Source organism: Tribolium madens, unplaced genomic scaffold (assembly GCF_015345945.1).
Source record: "Tribolium madens isolate multiple individuals breed KSU strain unplaced genomic scaffold, Tmad_KSU_1.1 Scaffold_7;HRSCAF=85;Tcas5.2_LG10, whole genome shotgun sequence".
NCBI classification, from domain to species: domain Eukaryota; kingdom Metazoa; phylum Arthropoda; class Insecta; order Coleoptera; family Tenebrionidae; genus Tribolium; species Tribolium madens.
Genome location: NW_025401050.1, coordinates 2,917,380 through 2,937,325, shown reverse-complemented (window position 1 = coordinate 2,937,325; position 19,946 = coordinate 2,917,380). Strand labels below are relative to the sequence as shown.

The 19,946-nt window shown below is 30.3% G+C and overlaps 2 protein-coding genes across 7 annotated transcripts in view; both read left to right on the top strand.

The window, feature by feature from the left end:
- The window catches only part of LOC123010024 (innexin inx1), a 12,303-nt gene extending 6,819 nt beyond the window's left edge, over nt 1-5,484 (top strand). Inside the window, exon 4 of the mRNA XM_044406641.1 lies at nt 4,655-5,484. Within this exon, the coding sequence (XP_044262576.1) occupies nt 4,655-5,221 (567 nt within the window). The 3' untranslated portion in view covers nt 5,222-5,484. The remainder of the gene's footprint in view (nt 1-4,654) is intronic.
- Nucleotides 5,485-9,277: 3,793 nt separating this feature from the next.
- Nucleotides 9,278-19,946, top strand: part of LOC123009560 (innexin shaking-B) — a 30,040-nt gene continuing 19,371 nt past the window's right edge. The window contains exons 1-4 of one of the 6 annotated variants that reach the window (XM_044405957.1): nt 9,278-9,369; nt 12,716-12,835; nt 16,662-16,795; nt 16,843-17,023. In XM_044405957.1, coding sequence (XP_044261892.1) covers nt 12,800-12,835; nt 16,662-16,795; nt 16,843-17,023 — 351 coding nt within the window. In that variant the 5' untranslated portion in view covers nt 9,278-9,369; nt 12,716-12,799. The other 5 variants (XM_044405950.1, XM_044405953.1, XM_044405956.1 and 2 more) reach the window with 5 other exon arrangements.

Genomic DNA, 19,946 nt, shown 5'->3' with positions numbered 1-19,946 from the left:
AAAATTTTAAGATACTTAGAATTCTAGAAGTTAACGAAACTTTAGTACATATATTCAAATTCAAAATAGAATTTTAAAGTTTGATATCATTGTTGTTTCGTGATGTTTCTTCAAAAAAAAAGAAATAAATCAATTATTCAAAGTAGGTTAATATCCGAAAAATAACTTGTCGTAGAGCATTTTAACCGATTGCATCGCGCAAGATTTACATTTAAAAAGCCATATGTCGACAGTTTTGTGCTTAAGTTCTTTTTCCAGAAATTTCAGTATCAAAACTTAGCTTTTTTTAAACACGACCAAAAAAGTTTTAACCTGCAAACTCTTCAGAGGAAGACTTTAAACTTGCTGAAAGACCTGACATTTTGGAGATAATTGAATCGGAAGTGTCTAAATTGTCCCAGATTGGCCACGCTTTCCTTTCCTCGTGTCATTACGTCAACAGACTTCCATTGACCGACTTCAAAACGCACTTTTTTGCCCTCAAACCAACTCAAGTGCGACTTTTTTCCCACTTGAACAATTCTCAAATCCAGTGGCGGCTCGCAGTCTTTTAGTAAGAGGAGGCAGGTCTTTTTTTATATAGAAATATACGTGTATCGTATCTACACATGCCATATACTTGACGACAAAAATGATTCTTTGCTTTCTGACCCCGATAAGCTAACTTTTAACAGCAAACAAAAATACAAAAATCGACTAACCTTAAATTTTTCAATTTTTTTGAACGATTCATTAAATTTATTAAATTTAATTTGCGGGGCCAAATTTGTGAATTTGTGGCTACCTTTTATTTACACTGGAGATGTAATTTGCTACTCATACTCATACTTGACTTTAAGTGTGTTTTTCTATTGCCCTTGGTATTTTTTTAAAGTTGTCATACCACAGTTTTAGACCATGCTTTCTCACCACGACATGAAAATGGCTAAAAATTTTTTTTTGTGTTTTGCTTCCAGTTAACCACTCATATTTAATTTACAAAACTTTATTAACAATTAATTTTCCTATGACTCTAAGAGAAAGTAAGTTTTTCCACCCTAATTTCAGAAAGGAAAGTGACCAATTACCTCCCTCATCTGTCAAAATTACATTAAAAATGTATAAAACCTCTCAGAGAGGAAGAAATTTTACCTTCCACATAGAAACTGAAAAATATGCTGCTACATTTAGTTCTGATAGTTCCGTTAGTGAGGATAGATATCGCAATTGTTCCTTTCCCGTTTAAGTTTTAAAAATAAATAAAAAAAATTGCTGTATTTACATGACGATGAGCAAACCGCAAATAAAAAAATATAGACAGATAGAGCATTAAATTCCCAATAATAAGAGATAAAGGTAATGCAAAAATTTTATTGAAAACTATACAGAGTGTTTCACATAACTTTACGAGGCTTCCGCCTAATGTACGCACCTAGATATACAAAAGTCACAGAACACTGTATACAAAAAATACACATTTAATTATTTAATTTTTGGAAACCCATGACAGTAGTTGTCAAACTAATCACTGTTTCATTAATAGTCATAAACTGCAGTTTTTCAGAAACAAGTATCATTTGTTCTATCAAGAGACGGCATGATACGATTCTAGTTTATCTATCTTAATCACTAACTAATTAAAAACGATGTAATTTTTGAAAGGGTGAACAAACTAGAGAAGATTATCCAATTTTTCAAAATTTGTAATCGAGTTCGGATCGGAATATGTGTTATTGATTGCATCTTACAGGCGTAGGCCACGTAAAATTATGTGAAACATCCTGTATTTAAAAAAATTTCAAACATTTAGCAATTTGCGCCTTGTCTCATATTTTTGAAAATGCTGCGAATACGGTCAAAGGTACAAAAAATTAAAAAAAGAAAGTTGTAAAGTATAAAATTTTCAAGAAAAAAGTCCCCGAGAGATACCTCTATCTTCAATGGTTTAGGTTCTAAAGACGTTCAAAGACGCTCAAGTGACGAATACGTGACATTTTTACCCGTGGTCAAGAGACAAAAAAATAATTTAAACCTAAACGGTTGAAGATAGAGACATGGTCTCGCGGCCTTTTTATAGGAAATTTAATTCTCTACAACTTCGTTCCCTACACTTTTTTGTATCTTCAAACGTATTCGCAGCGTTCTCAAAAATATCGAAAACAGTATTAAAAATAAATTATAAAGAATTATCAGTTTGCGTTCCACCCAATATTTTCTAGAACGCTGCGAATACGGTTAAAGATACAACAAAAGTGTAAGAAACAAAATTGTAGAGAATAAAATTTGCTACAAAAAAGTCTGCAAGTCAATATTTCTATCTTCAACGGTTTAGATTTAAATTGTTTTAGTGTTCCTCTGGCACAGAATTACCAGTAAAAATGAAACGAATTCGTCGCTTAAGCGGTTTTGAACGTCTTTGAGGCCTAAACCATTAAAGATAGAGGTATGGTCTTGCGGACTTTTTACTAGAAAATTTCATTCACTACAACTTTCTTACATTTTTTTATATCTTTAACCGTATGCGCAGCATTTTGAAAAACATGAAACGGAGTACAGATTTTAAATTTTAAATATTTTTTTCTCATATTTCTCAAGAAAAATTTAGTCTTTACGAAAAAGTTATTCGAGGTCAAAGTCAAAATTTGACGTTTTTTAGATTTTTTCGAAAACGGTAAGTTTTATCAAAAAGTAGCCCAGACAAAAATTATAGATCTTTAAATTATCTACAAAAATGGTCTTTATACTTTTTTTCTAAGAATCACCATTCCTGAGATATCGCGATTCTAAAAGTTAAAGGAGTCACGTTCTACATGATATGCACATACAGAGTGCCCCAGAACTCCCACTCCAAAGACAAATGTCATGTAGGGTAAGATACCACGAACATGGAAAAGATTAAAAAAAAATCTATCTATAATAATTTCAAAGTTATGAAAGTTTAAATTTTGCACTTTGAGTCTCTTTATTTCTGTAGGAAAAATAATTTTCCAAGTTTTTTTGCTACAGGCTATTAGAAGTGGAAACCAGGAAGCTGTATCCTAAACCTAAATCCTGTTTAATGTTATTTGTGACTTTTATTGGCAAAAGTTTTGTACCTTTTTCTAAATAATTGTAAAAAAACATATACAAAATCATCAGTATTATTAAATTTTTTTTTTGACAGATTTTTAAACATTTTTTTTATGTTCCTGGTATCTTATCTTACTTGAAATTTTTCTTCTACTTCATTAAACTTATAAATAACTCGATTCCATTAAAATTAAAAAGAATTTATTTGGTAATACATACAGGGTGTTTAAAAAAAATCGCGTACTTTCTTGAAATACAGTAACTGGGTAGTCCCCAGAGTACTGAAAAAATGTTTAAAAAATTCTATCTGTCAAAAATTTTTGACCTTAATTTTTTGACATTTTTTTATGTCTATTTAATAATACTGATGACCTTGTATATGTTTTTTTTATAACTATTTAGTAAAGGTACAAATATTTTGTCAATAAAAGCCACGAATAACATTAAACAGAGTTACAGTTTAGGATACAGCTTCCTTGTTTCCGCTTCTAATAGCCTCTATCATAAAAACTTGGAAAATTATTTTTCCAACAGAAATAAATAGAGTCAAAGTGCAAAATTTAAACTCTCATAACTTTGAAATTTTTATAGATAGAATGTTTTTTTTAATTTTTTCTATGTTCCTGGTACCTTACCCTACATGGCATTTGTTTTTGGGGCGCGAGTTCTTACGCACTCTGTATGTGCATATGTCTTAGAAAAAAAGTATAAAGACAATTTTTGTAGATAATTTTAAGATATACAGGGTGTCAATTTTAAAACTTGCAATCGTCAATATCTCTAGAACTAAAAAAGTTATTGAGAATCACTGAAAACCGTTTCGGTAGTTTTTAGGGGGAATCAAAATGGCATGGTAAGTGACGCTGCTCCACCCACCCTTCAAGCCACAGCCACCTTAAGTTGAAAATTTTAAATGGCACGACCCTACTTGCGATACATCGTTGGAAAGCCCATAACAAGCGCTTTTCAAAAATGTCATACAACAGCCTATTTGGTAAAGTTATTTTTCCAATTATTCAAAAACGAAGAAGAATACGAAGAATTTTCATTTTTTTACTATATTCAAGGGTGGGTGGAGGTGTGTCACTTATCATGTCATTTTAATTCCCCCTAGGAACCACCAAAACGGTTTTGAGTGATTATTAATAACTTTTTCAGTTGAGAGAAATTGCCGATTGCAAGTTTTAAAATTGACACAGTGTATAATTTTTGTCTGGGCTACTTTTTTGATAAAACTTACCGTTTTCGAAAATAAATCCAAAAAACATCAAATTTTGACCTTTGACCCCGAATAACTTTTTTAGCACACATGGGATCGATGGGAACTTTTGACACTTTATTTCTAATGGTCTCCACCAAAATTTACTTCTGTCGTTATTTGACCAATATTTTTATGACTAATTTGACCGGTTGAATTTAAATGAAATTAAAACGATTTGAAACTGAGACGGTTAAACGCTCTAAGCGCCCTCATTTTTACTCCGCCGTACCACTTTTTTTGGGTCCAAAAAATTGAGCAATTTTGTACCTCGTTTCGTCTCCTAATATGTAGTTCTCCCTGATGTAACAAATCGTCCAGCCTTGACTGTCTCATTCCCATTTTCAGTGTCACAACCTGTACGCCCTGCGGTACTTCGCCTGCGAGTGCCTTTGCCTCATCAACGTCGTCGTCCAACTGTACCTCATGAACAAGTTCTTCGACGGAGAATTCCTCTCCTACGGCTGGCGCGTCATGAATTTCTCCGAACAAGCGCAAGAGGACCGCATGGACCCCATGGTCTACGTCTTTCCCCGAGTCACCAAATGCATCTTCCACAAATACGGAGCCTCCGGTTCAATCCAAAAACACGACAGTTTGTGCATCCTCCCCCTCAACATTGTCAACGAAAAAACCTACATTTTTATCTGGTTTTGGTTCATGATTCTGGCTAGCATGCTAACGGTGCTGGTTTTGTACAGAATTGCTATCGTGGCCTCGCCTAGGATCAGGCCCAGGTTGCTCAACGCCAGGCATAGGGCGATACCTATCGAGGTGTGTAGGTCGCTGTGTCGGAAAATCGAGCTCGGCGATTGGTGGGTTTTGATGCTCCTGGGCCGGAATATGGATCCCATGATTTACAGAGAGATTATATGCGAATTGACCAAGAGAATAGAGACGAGACACCAGAATTGAAGAAATTCGATTTTAGAACAATACTCAGAGACTTTTATTTATTTTTGTCAGTTTTGGGCCGGTCGAAACTAAATTTTTACACTTGCAGGCCTTAAAATCGGTCAAGATAATTCTGTGATTTCACCGACTGGCAATTTCAAATCGACGACATATCAGTTTTTGTAAATTTATACAATTTTATAAGAGCACAGTTTAGGTTAAGGTTATTTTAGACGATTTTACTTTTATCTTTATTATTGTATAAATAAACGAAAGGAAGACAACGATTTGTTTCATTTTAGTGAAAAAACCGTAATTTCTATGTTGTAATTGTTTCGTATGCATGTTTAGTGAAGTCAGTGACCCAAAATAGGTCACTGATAGTGTAATTGCGACGTAAGCAACCATTATTGTGTTGCTGAGGAGTTGAATGAGCTTTTTACGTCGAAGTAATGAAGGCGTGTTGTACAGTTATTTGCTTGTAGAAAGAATGGAGGCTTTGTTAAATCAGTTAACTTATGTGAAAAATGTGGTTTTATGAACACAACAACGGCTTTGTAATGAAGAGAAAGTTACAAGTTTTTGCTTTAAACGAGTCAGTTTTTATAAGAGACAAGTGCTTGCATAAATTAATCTAATTTCAATTTCACTTTATTTTAGCGCCCGTTAGGAGAAAAGTTTGCAACTTATAATACAAACAAGCGTTGACGGTTGCATACCTAAGAAGGCTTTACAGCTGAAAATTCACTAAAAATCTATTATGGTTAATGATATACATACTTCATTTTCGTGATTATGTTTAGTAATAGTTCGTGTTTTAAGAGTTTTTACTATTTAAATAAAAACATGCAAAAATCTTTTAATTTTGTTTTCTCGTGTATGTAGGTACTTTACGAAATTCGATTTTCTGGAATAATTTATTTTTACGCAGGTCTGTTCAAACTAGCACAAAATACATACATGTAGGTATTCTAGGTAGTAAAAGAGTCAATTTCTGAAGAAAAACTCTAAAAATGTGTACTCACTGGAAAACATTAACTTTTGGGCTTTACAGTTTACTTTTGGTAAGTTATTTTTATATAAAAAGTTGTTAAAAAAGTAAGGGTTAAGGCTTATTTGAAAAGGGATAAAAAAATTGCCATAAAAAATATGATTTTGAATGCAAAAATAGTCTTTCAAAATTTTCAATTCTTAGTAAAATAGAATACTTTTGGAATTTATATAAATTTTGTAATGTACGGGTGCGCCAAAACTCGGGCCTCAGAGAAAAATGCCATGTAAGGCAAAATACCAGGAACATGGAAAAAATATTAAAAAAATTCTATCTATAAAAATTTCGAAGTTTGAGAGTTTAAATTTTGCATTTTGACTTTATATATTTCTGATGGAAAAATAATTTTCTAAGTTTTTTTTTCTGCAAGCTATTAGAAGAGGAAACAAGGAAGCTGTAGCCTAAATTGTATCTCTGTTTAATGTTATTTGTGGCTTTTATTGGCAAAATTTTTGTACATTTATTAAATAATTTAAAAAAACAACATATACAAGATCATCAGTTTCATTAAATAGACATAAAAAATGTCAAATGTCAAAAAATAAATGTCAAAATTTTTTGACAGATAGAATTTTTTAAACTTTTTTTTCATGTTCCTGGTATCTGTGGTATAACAGAGTTACAATACAGCTTCCTTGTTTTCTCTTTTAATAGCTTATAGCAAAAAAACTTGGAAAATTATTTTTTCAACAAAAATTAATAGAGTCAAAGTGCAAACTTTAAACCCTCATAATTTCGAAATTTTTCTAGATAATTTTTTTTAACAATCTTTCTGGTATCTTATCTTACTTGAAATTTTTCTCTGGGGCGCGAGTTCTGGCGCACCCTGTATAATTGCAAATTGCAAAAATTTCACAGAGATAAAAACTTAAATAGTCCGGATCTTGGAAGTTGTTATTATAAAAATCTTTTAGCAAACACAGTCTATCAAACTCTTAATAATAATGATTTATTAACACCAAACAGCTTCAACAACAATAATACAATACAATACAACAATACGACAAAAGAGAAAAAGCAAAGAACAAAAATTCATGACAGCTACATTTTTAATAAGCCTCTAGCTTTCTCTTTGATTGAGTTAAATGATGTTAGGATGATGATGATATGATGATTTAAGGTATAGAAAACTAAAAATCTAGTTGATTTAAATCATAAAATCTAAAATACGTAATTTCAAATTTCAATTTTTTTTGTAAATTGAACTTTAGCATTTTAAAGCACACACGTAAAAGGAAACTTTCCTGACAATCCTAAGTTATAGATTTTTCTAAAACTTCGGAATCATAAAATTTATATTTTTTGAACAAATTTCATAATATTAAAACAGCAACCCTTTTAAATTTGAAACTTAAAAACTTAAAACGTAGAAGTTAATATCTGCAAATTCTTGAACAACTTATTGGTCTATAAACTCTGTAATAATTTGAGAATTTATAAAAAGAGATTATAGTATCAAAATCGTTCAAATTTAAAATTTAAAGTAAAAAAAAACGTAATCAGAGAAATAACGTTTCAAAATATTAGATCTTTAAACAAACCGTAGAACAAACTTTATGGAATTTATGAATTTTTGAAGACCAATTATTGCAATATAAAAAATTTGTAACATTCACTTTCTAATTACTTAAAATCTTAGTAGTTTGCAATTTTATAACATAAAAATCTTAAAATTCGAGTATTTAAACCTAACAAAATTTTAATAAATTCAAATATGTAATAGAAATGTAGTAGAGTTGAAATTTGGAATTTTGATACTTAGAATCATAAAAATGTATAAATTTAGAAATCGAGAAGTAATGTTAATATCTTAAAAACACAGAAACCCCAAGTTTTTAGAATCATAGTCTATAAATACAAACTTTTTGAAAACATTAAAACCTTAAACTGTAGACAATTTTGATTTTTAGTTGTGTAGTAGTTCTAGAATTTCAGATAATTAGAAATCACAATTTCATAAAATTTGTAACATTGACTTTAAAATCTTGAAACTAGTGTAAGACTTCATAATCTTAAAATCTTGAAGTTTTAAATTAGAATTTTAAAAACATAGAAACTTAAAGTTTTTAATTTGCATTTTAAAACCTGAGACAAATTTCAAAATAACGAAATGTGAAAATCTTAGAAACGAGGATAATTTTAGACCCTTCGAATGATGAAATGTCATAATTTTAGCTATAGAAATTGAGGATATTTTCAATTTTTTCCACATTTAAGGTCATTATTGACAGGGTGTATATTGTATATTTCATAACCTTGCCCCACTTTGTGCCAAGTTTTGGTAATTTCTCGTAAAAAATTATGTAAAGAAAGAATAAATAATTTGAAAAAATAATAAATAAAATGTCTAGCACAAAAACACCATTATTATGCAAATATTTTATTTTTAAAAGTGAAAAATTTCATACGAAAGATGAAACAAAAGCTACTCAAATAAATGAAGTACAAGGCGTTTCGTGCTGTCATACATAAATAACCCTCTATAAGAAAAATAAATTTCTTACAATTCCAGAAATGGGTCAAAACTGTTTGCATAAAACTCCAATCACTTGTGCTAAAGGGTCAACTTTTCATTTCTTTAGCCCATAAACGAGCTTTTCGACCAAATTTTCGCTTCTCTTATCTCATGATTTATTCCCGCATATTGTTCCAATTAATTTTTCATTTGGTAAAATTTCGCCACGACCAATGTTTAGATTCGCGACGAAAGCTTTAAACACTTCGAGCCTCCAATGTTTACCTCTGCCATCCATAAAATTAGCCAAAACTCGTTAAACGCTGTTTGCTCGAATGACAGTTTAACGACAAATCCCGTTCTTTCGCCAGCAATTCGCAGCCTCCCTTTTGTGTATATTTTCGTCTTGAAATTTATGGAAATAGCACGCGTTCCGCATCCCATTGATGCGGGGACCGCTTAGTCTATCTATTTTATGTTGTAAAAATAAAAATAAGCTCATTTTACATCATAGTTAGGTGGTTGTTGGACTGAGATTCAGTTGGTGGAAGAGTGTCGGAGTGTCACGCACGCCCACCGAATGCGTGACATGTCACGCACGTTGTGCCCGATGACATGACAAGTTTTTCAAACATTTTTTTCTAAAGGATCAAACTGCAGCCGGTGAGTCGGAAAGCGTGAGGTTTCTTGAGTGTTTATAAACAAATCGAACGGTGATGGGAGAGTGAATTTGCGAAGCTGTGATTAATTCCGGAAAAAACACACAAAGTGACCCAAAATACACCAAATTCGAGGTACAAAATTACAAAAACATTAACTTCTACTTTACACCTTTTTATTTATCTTCTGAATTGTTAAAAAAATAATTTTTATTGCGAGTGTCTTTTTTAAGTTTTTTTTTATTGTTATTATTATTTCATTTAAAAACATAAACATTAGCTTCTACTTGACACCTTTTTATTTATCTTTAGAATTCGACTCTCCCAACGAAAACTATAGTAACACAAAATTTACAGTTTTGAAAAAAATTGCATTGAATCTTTGATTGTTAATAAAAAATCAAGGAACTTTTTAATTTTATTGAAAATTGTTCAGGGTCTATATTTTGGTAATGATATTGTTTATTCAAAGAAATTTTTTTTATTGTTTTTGTATTTTGGGCCCTACATAAGCCATCGTAACTCAAAACCAGTCTTTATGAGTTACTATAGTTTTAAATTATTGCGTCTTTTTTCAGTTTTTTTAATTGTTATTATTATTTCATTTAAAAATAATTTTAATTTACCTGGTTAACAAAGCTTCATTTTTCAAAAATTGAATAACGAATTTTTTTCAAAAAGAAGTAGTTCTTATACCTATGTAAATTTTCAATTTTTAATTTTATTCTACTAAAAACGGGAAAAACGGGTACGTAAAAAATCAAGTTTTTAAAATTTACACTTATACTTTGTATGTTGCTTACAAATTTTTGTAAATAGGTAAATTCCAAGATGTTTATTTTCAAATAACTACCAAATTTAAATTTTGATTAATTTGTTTTTTTTTTAATTGACTAATTTTACTTGAAAAATTTTAATCTTTCGTCAAACTCACTTGTGAATTTACAGCTTTTTTTTCTCTTTGTTATGTTTGTAGTTTTTGTTATTGTAATTTTGTACTTTTGGGGGATTACAATTCTCTTTTTTTTCTGGGCTTACTAAGATTTTAAAATTTGTAACAAAACATTTTTTTTTCTTTTTTTTTCACTTTTTTACTACTACTAAGTGTAGTGGAAAACTACTCGTAATTACCAAAAAAGTGCTACTTTTAGGTAATTGTTTTGATTTAAATAAGTTTTTTTTTTAATAAAGGAAAAATAAATAACACAAATAGTTTTTTTGATTGTCTTTTTTTTTCAGTTTTTTATTTATATTATTATTTCATTTAAAAATAATTTTAAACTTCTTTTTTATTGCGAGAGGAAAAACGGGTACGTAAAAAATCAAGTTTTTAAAATTTTTACTTACCTATACTTTGTATGTTCCTTACAAATTTTTGTAAATAGGCGGATGTTTATTTTCAAATGACCACTAAATTTAAATTTTTGATTAATTTGTTTCTTTAAAATTATTTAATTTTACTTGAGAAATTTTAATCTTTCGTCAAACTCACTTGTTAATTTACAGCTTTTTTTTCTCTCTTTGTTATGTTTGTAGTTTTTGTTATTGTAATTTTGTACTTTTAGATCATTACAATTTTCAAATTTTTAACAAAAAATTTTTTTCTTCTTTTGTTTTTGACACTTTCTTACTAGCACTAGGTGTAGTGGAAAACCACTCGTAATTACTAAAAAGGTGCTCTATTTGCGTAATTATTTTGATGTTAACAAGTTTTTTTTAATAAAGGAAAAATAAATAACACTTAAAAAATTATAATTTATCTTGGTTTTATGAATTAAAAAAAAACTTTTAGTTTTTTTCAAGTTAATTCAATTTTGAAAAAATTGTAGTTGTGGCTGAAAAATTAGGTAGGTCATATAAAAAAAACCTTTTTTGAGCAAAATTTTCATATTCTAATATTTTTATTACAAATATCGTTAATTTTTTATTAAAAAATTGTTTTTTTATAAATTGTCTAAATCACCGTTTTGTGAGTGAATTTTTATCAATTTCGGGTGAAGTGTACCAAAAATTCTTTTTATCTTACAGGTTGAGTTTTTGAGCTACCTTAGACCATTGTTTTCGGTGATAGAAATCAAATATTATTTACAAGTGAGATAAAGTACTCTCAAGTGAGTAAATTTGACTATTATATTATATTTACTATTATATTTTTATAGGTGAATATTTTACTTGAATGAGACTTCATTTTTTGGATAGTTGCACCTGTAAGATAAAACGTCGTATATCACACGTGATCGAAATGCCATTATGAAACTCGTGAGAAGTTTCCCACTCGTGCGCAAGCGCACTCGTCGGTCAAAATTCTCACTCACATATAATGATGCATTTCTATCACTAATGTACTATTATTTTTTGTTTAACGTTTAATAGTAAATGAGACTATAGTCATATTTTTCCATTTTTATTTTAGTTGCATATTTTTTGTTTTGTTATAAATAAAACAAAATTGATGGAAGTTTTATTATTATCAATAAATTTTGATAAAAATTCTTACTGATGATTTTATAATATTTTTGTTTATATTCTGCCACTTGATATTTATATTAATTTCACAAAAAAAGAAACTATTTCAGTAAAAGAATCCTTTTGAATCTATTTCGCTCCATTTCGTCTGAAAGATACGAATCGTTTTTTAATTGAAAAACTTGGCAAACAACAACCACTTTTGTTTGCGTAAAAATAAACACAATGAAAATAAAATGATCATTTTCTCCAAAATTTAACGAAAAGGTATACTAGTTGATAAAATAAATAATGTACAAAATGATATTTGTAACGTGTATAAGCCAGACAGGAATTGATGAGATCGCAGAGTCATAAATAGAGTCAACGCTTCATTCAAAGTTATTTATAAATTCAGGACCGATTTATTTCCCCGATTTTTGTTATAAATGACAAAGCCCGGGCGCAATTACTCGAGAAAATGGGATGCAGATGTTGATAAGCTGCGATTAATATCCCGTTATATCCTTGTTTTCTTGTCCACATTTTCCGTCCCAAAAATCACCCTTATTGATTCACCGGCAATCAATCATAGTTAGCCCCCTTTGTGTTCCTTAAGACGTTCGATTTGAAAACTTGATCAGCTTCGCCATTAACCCAATTACCAAATCTAAACCGAAATAATTCCCTCGCTGAAGTCTTATCAGTCGTAGGAGGATCGATCTTTCCATCAAGTCCGCATGGTTGTGTTTTGAGAGTGTTTTTCTAAAAAAAATTGCAAGTGCTTGCGGCAAATGCACGCTTGTTACGCAGTGAGTAATGGACCTTTGGCGATTGTACTGTCCCAAATGGGAAGACTCAGGAGCGAAAGACTTTACAAAAGCAAATTTTATTACCGGACGCAGACTCCAGTGAGGACACGAGTGTCCCGGAAGAGCGACGACCGGGGGACCAGGAAGAGGAGGCTGCACGACGACGGCTTGTCGAGCATGGACCTCCTCAGAGGGGTCTACGCACTCACTCAGGTAAAAAAAAATAAACAAACTTCTATTTTTGCGAAAAAGTAATAAAATGCTTGAAAAAATTAAATCTACAGTATGTCCCCGGATTTAGTTTACAAGAAAAAAATTTCATCTTCAATTTTACGCCAAAACTGCAAAGGAAATGTTTTTCCTTTTCCTTAATAAAGGAAATATAGCAGATTTCCCGAATTTATGAGACACCTTGTATAATCTTAAATATTTTCAAATATAGGCGATAGAACGCTTTATAATTTATGCTGCTGGTCATACTTTACGTTTTATGTACACACTGTGGTAATTTTGACAGTTTGATTTTGAACAGTTTGATTTTGCTTCACCTGAAATGAGCAAATCTACAGGGTGTCAGAACTCGCGCCCTAGAAAAAAAATTGAAGTAAGATAAAATACCAGAAACATGGAAAAATGTTTAAAAAATTCTTTTTGTTAAAAAAATTTGACATTTATTTTTCGACATTTGAAATTTTTTATGTCTATTTAATGATATTGATGGTTTTGTTTATGTTTTTTTTTAATTAGTTAGTGAAAGTACAAACATTTTGTCAATAAAAGCCACAAATAACATTAAACAGAGTCACAATTTAAGATACAACTTCCTTGTTTCCTCTTCTACTAGGCTGTAGCAACAAATAAACTTGGAAAATTATTTTTCCAATAGAAATAAATAAAGTCAAAATGCAAAATTTAAACACTCGTAACTTCTAAATTTTTATAGATGGAGTTTTTTTCCATGTTCCTGGTATATTTCTCTCGGGCGCGAGTTTTGGCGCACCTGTATAAAACTTGATTATTCTGACTCAGTGGAAAGTTAATTTTTCTCTTGATTTTGGACTTAGTAATAATTTTTCTTTGCGTTTTAAATTCTATCACATTGGAAATAATAATAAAAATGCTTGTGAAAAAGATAATTTTAATAAACGGCAACTCAAAAAAAAACAATTTTAGGGTTTTTTAAATATTTTAGATAAAAATACAAAGTAATTTTTAACAACAACCATCATTAATTAATTAATTAAATTGTCAAACTGACATTGTGTCAAAAAAATAAAACCGCGTTTTAATTAAATTGTCCAACTGACATTGTTGTCAATAAAATTAAAACCACAAATGTAATGAGATTTAAATAGCAGACAAAATTAAGTCCAAAATTAAGAGAAAAATCAACATTTTAATAACAGATTTGTTCGTTTCAGATAAAGCAAAGAATGTTTTTCTTGCAGATTTGGCGTAAAATCAAAGATTTGTTTTTTCATTTGTAAACTTAATCCGGGGAGATACTGTAGAGTTACATTTAAATAATTCACAGAATTGAACTAAAAATATTTTTTTGGAAGTTTAATCGAAAATTTTGCGTTTATACATAAACAATTTATTTATACTTCGTAATTTACTCGTAAATAACTTGTGTAAACTGTAAATTACATAATTTTTAACACAAATGTTAATTTTTATCTAATTTTAGTTTTTAGTTATCATCTAACAAAATCATAAGTAAAAATATTTTGGACAAGTAGAAAATTGACTATTTGTTATACAAATAACTATAAATATGCATTTTCTTTAAAATCAAAATTGTAAATAAATTTAGCAATGTATTTGTACAAAATTCACGGTTTAAAGAAAAATGTCTCATAAGAAAAAAATGAATGTTGAATTGTATAAATCAGTCTTGTTTTTTGCATAAAAAATATGTAAAGATAGTGAATTTTATATGTAATAGTTTAAAGAAAATTTAGTTGAAGTAAAAATATAAGAAAATCTATAACAAAAGAATTTTTTTTTGAATTGTTAGTTTTTTCAATTTTTCTCTTTTTTTATCTCAAAAATTTTAAATCATCATACTGCCAAAGACAATAAAAGGCTTTCTGTAATTTTTTATCTCAAAAGTTTATTAATTGCTAAATAATTACAGTTTATCATTCACCTGTACAAAATTCGATTTTAAATTGTTTCTGAATTTAATGAAAATAATTTTTTTGGGAAGTTTGTGGTACTGTATAAAAGTAGTATAGAATGTTAAATAATTTTTTGATAACTTTTGAAAAAAATTAAAAATTTTTGTTATTGTCCAAATTTTATTTTTATCCAATAGATTGGAGAATAAATAATAGTATAATATGTTATTAGGAGTAAAACTAATAGTTTATGTGGCGAACATGAACGTTAATTTAAATAACTTATTTGAACTTCATAATCTCACTTTTACTCCGAAAAACATATACTATTTTATCCGTAAAGGTATTTAGATCGAGAGTAAGGAACAATACTATAATTAGCAAGTAATAATAATAATAATAATAATAAATGCCTTTATTAATTAAATAGAGTAAAGTAAATGAACAAAATAATCAGAACCCTTTTCAAGTAATGAAATCATAACAACACTTACAAACAAACTTCACGCGTCAGTATCAGAATTTGTGTTAAGATTTTCAAAAGTGTTTATTAATTTAACCAGTGCAATTAGTAGTGCAACATGTCGGATGCTGATAATCTACAGTGTACCTCTCCAGAAATAATTAAAGCAGCAAAAGAGACAACAAATAGTAATAGTAAAAGTAAAAACGTTTAGGCACAAAAACAAAATTTTTACTCTATGGCTTAAAGGTAAAACTTTTACTTGTGACATTTAGTCATAAAAGTAGCCCCTTTTGTGATGTTTGCATAAGCTGGTGCATTCGAGCATCTTTTACAACTTTGTATTGTTATGTTTTGCGAAGAATAAATTCTATTTTATCATATTGTTCCTATTTCAAAACCTTTGTTTAAGTAGGTAAGCTTGACGGAAATGTGACTTCCAGATCCAAATTCAATTAAACTGTCAAAATTTAGTTTGTTAATTAATTAAAATTGTTGGAGTTTTTTTCAACGCTCTTCGCAAAATCGCTTTTTCTTAATTTTGATCAGCATATAAAATTTGATCATATCGTGTGATACATCGTTGTAATCAGAAACAAAAAGACTGATCAAAAATACAGAAATCAAATATAGCGTTCATAAAAAAATCCAAAGTTGAATGTTGTAACTCTGATATCAAGAGCGCCTTGGAAAATACGATGCCGGATTTAGATTTCTTGAAACGTCTAGGTCTTTTAGTTTTTGCTTGAAAAAATAAAAACGTAAATTACAAATTTCTGTTTTTTTCCAATAATTCAAAAACTAAAAATGACACATTAAATTTTCTTTCAGATTATTGTTCAGCGTAAAAATGCGCATCTTTATTCTAATTTAACCGACTATAACAACTGAGTTCGAAAAACGAACACCCTGTATGTATTTTTTTTAGGCAAGAATTTCAGATAATAAAGGAAATATAGCAGATTTCCCGAATTTATGAGACACCTTGTATAATCTTAAATATTTTCAAATATAGGCGATAGAACGCTTTATAATTTACGCTGCTGGTCATACTTTACGTTTTATGTACACACTGTGGTAATTTTGACAGTCCGACACGCGTGTTTACACGTGGCCTTATAAACATACTTCTTGCCAAAATCGCCCAAAAATGAAAAGTTAGTACATACACGCCTCTTGTATTTATTTTGCGAAGCATGGGCGTTGAAGGGTTGTTAACTGGGAAAATAATCAGAGATCCTGTGGGAGTCGTTTTAAAAATACTCGCGATGCAATCGTTCGGAAAATAGACGCGAGACAATAGAAGGAAAATGGGACAAGGTGCCGCTTGCGTCACACGATGGACGGGATTTCAATTTTCAGATAAGCCCCACTTTCTTTATCTAATATTGCATAAGGAGATGTTCCCAATGTGATGATTTTCCCAGAGGGTTGTTTATCGGATTGGTTTCAGGTTAACCACGTCACGATTGATAATTTGGTGTTTAGATTGCATAGCAATGCTACGGTTATTCTTTTGGTGACTTTTTCGATTGCTGTCACTACGAGACAGTATGTGGGGAATCCCATAGATTGTGTCCATACAAGGTAAAAAATTAACAGTCAATATTCAGTGACTACAAGTTTTTTTATAGAGACATTCCGGAAGAAGTTTTAAACACTTACTGCTGGATTCACTCGACTTACACCGTGATCGACGCTTTTAAAAAAATTCCGGGCAATCAAGCTTCAATTCCGGGTGTTCAAAATTCCGGAAAATCTCCGGTTAAACAAGTCAAGTATTATCAGTGGGTTGCTTTCACTCTCTTCTTTCAGGTAAGTTTTGTTATTTGTGTGTAAGATGCATTTTGCTCTACACAATGATTTTTTCTTTAACCTCTTTTTCTTTAAATTTTTTGCTACTGTAATATTTTTTTTCTATTTTGCGTTCGTACTAAGGTCCATTACGAAACTGTTTTGGGTTTCGTAATGAACAAAAACAGTGCTATAAAAATTATACTAAAAAGAGGGAAATTTAGTCTTATAATGTTGGCGACCTAACCGTTTTTCCATCGAACTGTCACTGTCAATCGGTCTAACACAAATGAAATTATTCAAATACGAAATTTTTGCTGTGTTTGGTTTAATTAATCATCGCATAAAATATTCCGAATGAACATGATTATAGTGGTGCTTACGCATACCTTTAGATCATAGGACAAAGTCAAATAAAAGGTACTTACTGTTACTTTTAAGACTTTTGTATTTAGGTAGGTATTGCCGTCAACTTACTGAACAATATTGGCGTGTGATCTCACAGGGAGTAAACTATTCATCGTATTTGCCCTCAAGGTCGGTATTTCTAACGCCGTACATTGCAAAACGTCTTCGACACCTTCGAAATTCATTTTTACGAATAAAATAATGACGTTTCAAATTAATTTATTTCATAGCCACCTAGCCACCACGCAATGTCGCCAACTGCCGCAAAATTCCCTACATTCCAAAATTTTTATTTTTTTGTTTAAAAAAGTGCAATGTAGAAAAAATACTGTATGATATCTCGTTTATAAGGCATTTTGTCGCACTTACTGCTTTATGACACTCCTCGCTGCGTTCGTCGTGTCCTAAACACGTGCGTGCGACAAAATGCTTCTTATAAAACTCGTATCATAATATACTATTTCTTGCTCATTGCGACAATATCAAAAATCATCCAAACTATTGGCGCATTTTCTATTACCTACAATTTTTAGTAATAATATAAATTTTATTTTACGAATAAGTGACTAATAAAAATTTATTGATTCGTAAACTGAATTGGTTTTTATACTTCAATGCGATTTTTATTGAAACTAACTATAAAAAATACTTTGTTGGTATCTAATACAATAAATCACTGAAAATAATAATTTAATAAGTATTTGGGGCATAAAATCAAAAAAACGTGTTTCTGCTTAATATTTACGATAGAAACCTTTCTTAAGCTGGGTTGACTTTAGATCAAGCGCGTTTAGATGGCGCCACATACCAACCTCCAACAAAAAAAATTGAAAAAGCTCTATAAAAAATCTTTTCTCTATGTAAAGCTCGTTATAATTTAACCACGTCTCGTCTATTTCCGTTGCTTAGTTCGCATTTTTTTCTGTTTTACGACTCCTCATTCTCCATTCCTGTCGTCATAAACTCAACGGAAATATCCTCAAAGCAACTATTTCGGAACTGGAAACTGCATCAGGAAGTACATTTAAATCGTCCAAAATTCGTTCGCGTTTATTTTCACTGCGGACGTTGTGTTTATGAGTGAAAAGCTTCAGTTTCGTGCTGAAGAAAGCTCGATTGTTTATACACCTGGCCAGCCTTGGCCTCACCGGAGGCAAATAAATATTACTGGAAAACATAAAGAGTGGAACATGGTGTAAACACATTAGCACAAACAGACGAATAAAACTGAAGCAAATTCGCCAAAAATATTCGGGAACGAGAGTAGACGGAATCGGGCGAAATGAAGCGAGTAAAATGCTCGGAGTTTGTGGTTAATTTTGTAAAAATGGTTCAGTTGGGAAAAATGAATGCTTGTGCGAACTGAGAAAGCGTCGTGACGACGAGTGGCTTTGATTGGTTCGGCGGGTTGGCAGTGGCGGGGGCAGGTGAGGGGCTATGGGCAGTAAAGTGCGAGTTATTTTTTTTTCGGAAAACTTAAGTCGGGAGCAATTACTCTTGAAGTATTTAAAAATTAATGTCTTTCATTAAATTTCTTATTGCATTTTTTTAAAATACACATAGCCTATCGATTGAAATGTCAAGTTTTCCGATAAATTGTCAAAGATTTTCAAAAATTGAATTGGTAAATTTAGAAAACACTTTCCACAACCATTAGAGAATGTAACAATTATGCTCAACGAAATACATATATTGCCATAGATTTCAAAACTGTCAGTGTCAGATATCAATGTCAAATAACTTGTTATGTTCAGATTAAATTGTTTTTGATTCATATTTTCTGGTCGTGGAGAAAATACAGTCTGTTACTCGGTTAGAATAAAAATTCGGTCTACTCGTGGTTCCTCCATTCGTATCGAATTTTCATTGTAACCTTATTACAGAATATACTATTATTGTTAAATTATTCTGTTAAATACAGTTATGTTCACAATTGCCAAACTGATGTTATATTTTTTGTTCTTCAAGCGTATAACAATATTGTTATTATTCTTCAGCAATGCCAGCGTAGAACGAAGGTAGTAAATGACGATATAATAATGCAATCCATTATTTTATTAGCACCGTGAAATCAAAAATTATCTTGGTCGAGAGTGGTCATGGAATGAAAAACGTCTGTCGTTGCTTCATCCTTTTGAAATAATTCTGTCAATTTGACTCACTGATAGCGTCGATGACATAACCTACAAAAAATTATTTTAAAATCCATGACCACCTTTGAACAAGATAATTTTTGATATTATGGTATAATGACAGTAACTTTTAGTATGAAGACATTGGCAACATTGAATTTTATAAATATTATTTCATAATTAAAATTTGTCAGGTCGTGTGTCACTAGTAAAAGGATCCAATAAGTTTTTTGCGCTTATAGAAAAAATAGTTTATATCTCTCGGAGCAGAAAGTTTTTTTGTGTTTTGCTCAGTTTTCCTGCCACGGCTGCAAACATCTGAGTTCAACTGAAAATGAATGCTTTCTACTCTTAGTAATAAGTATAATATACTATTTTCTAAGTTGCTGCTAATTTACCATTAG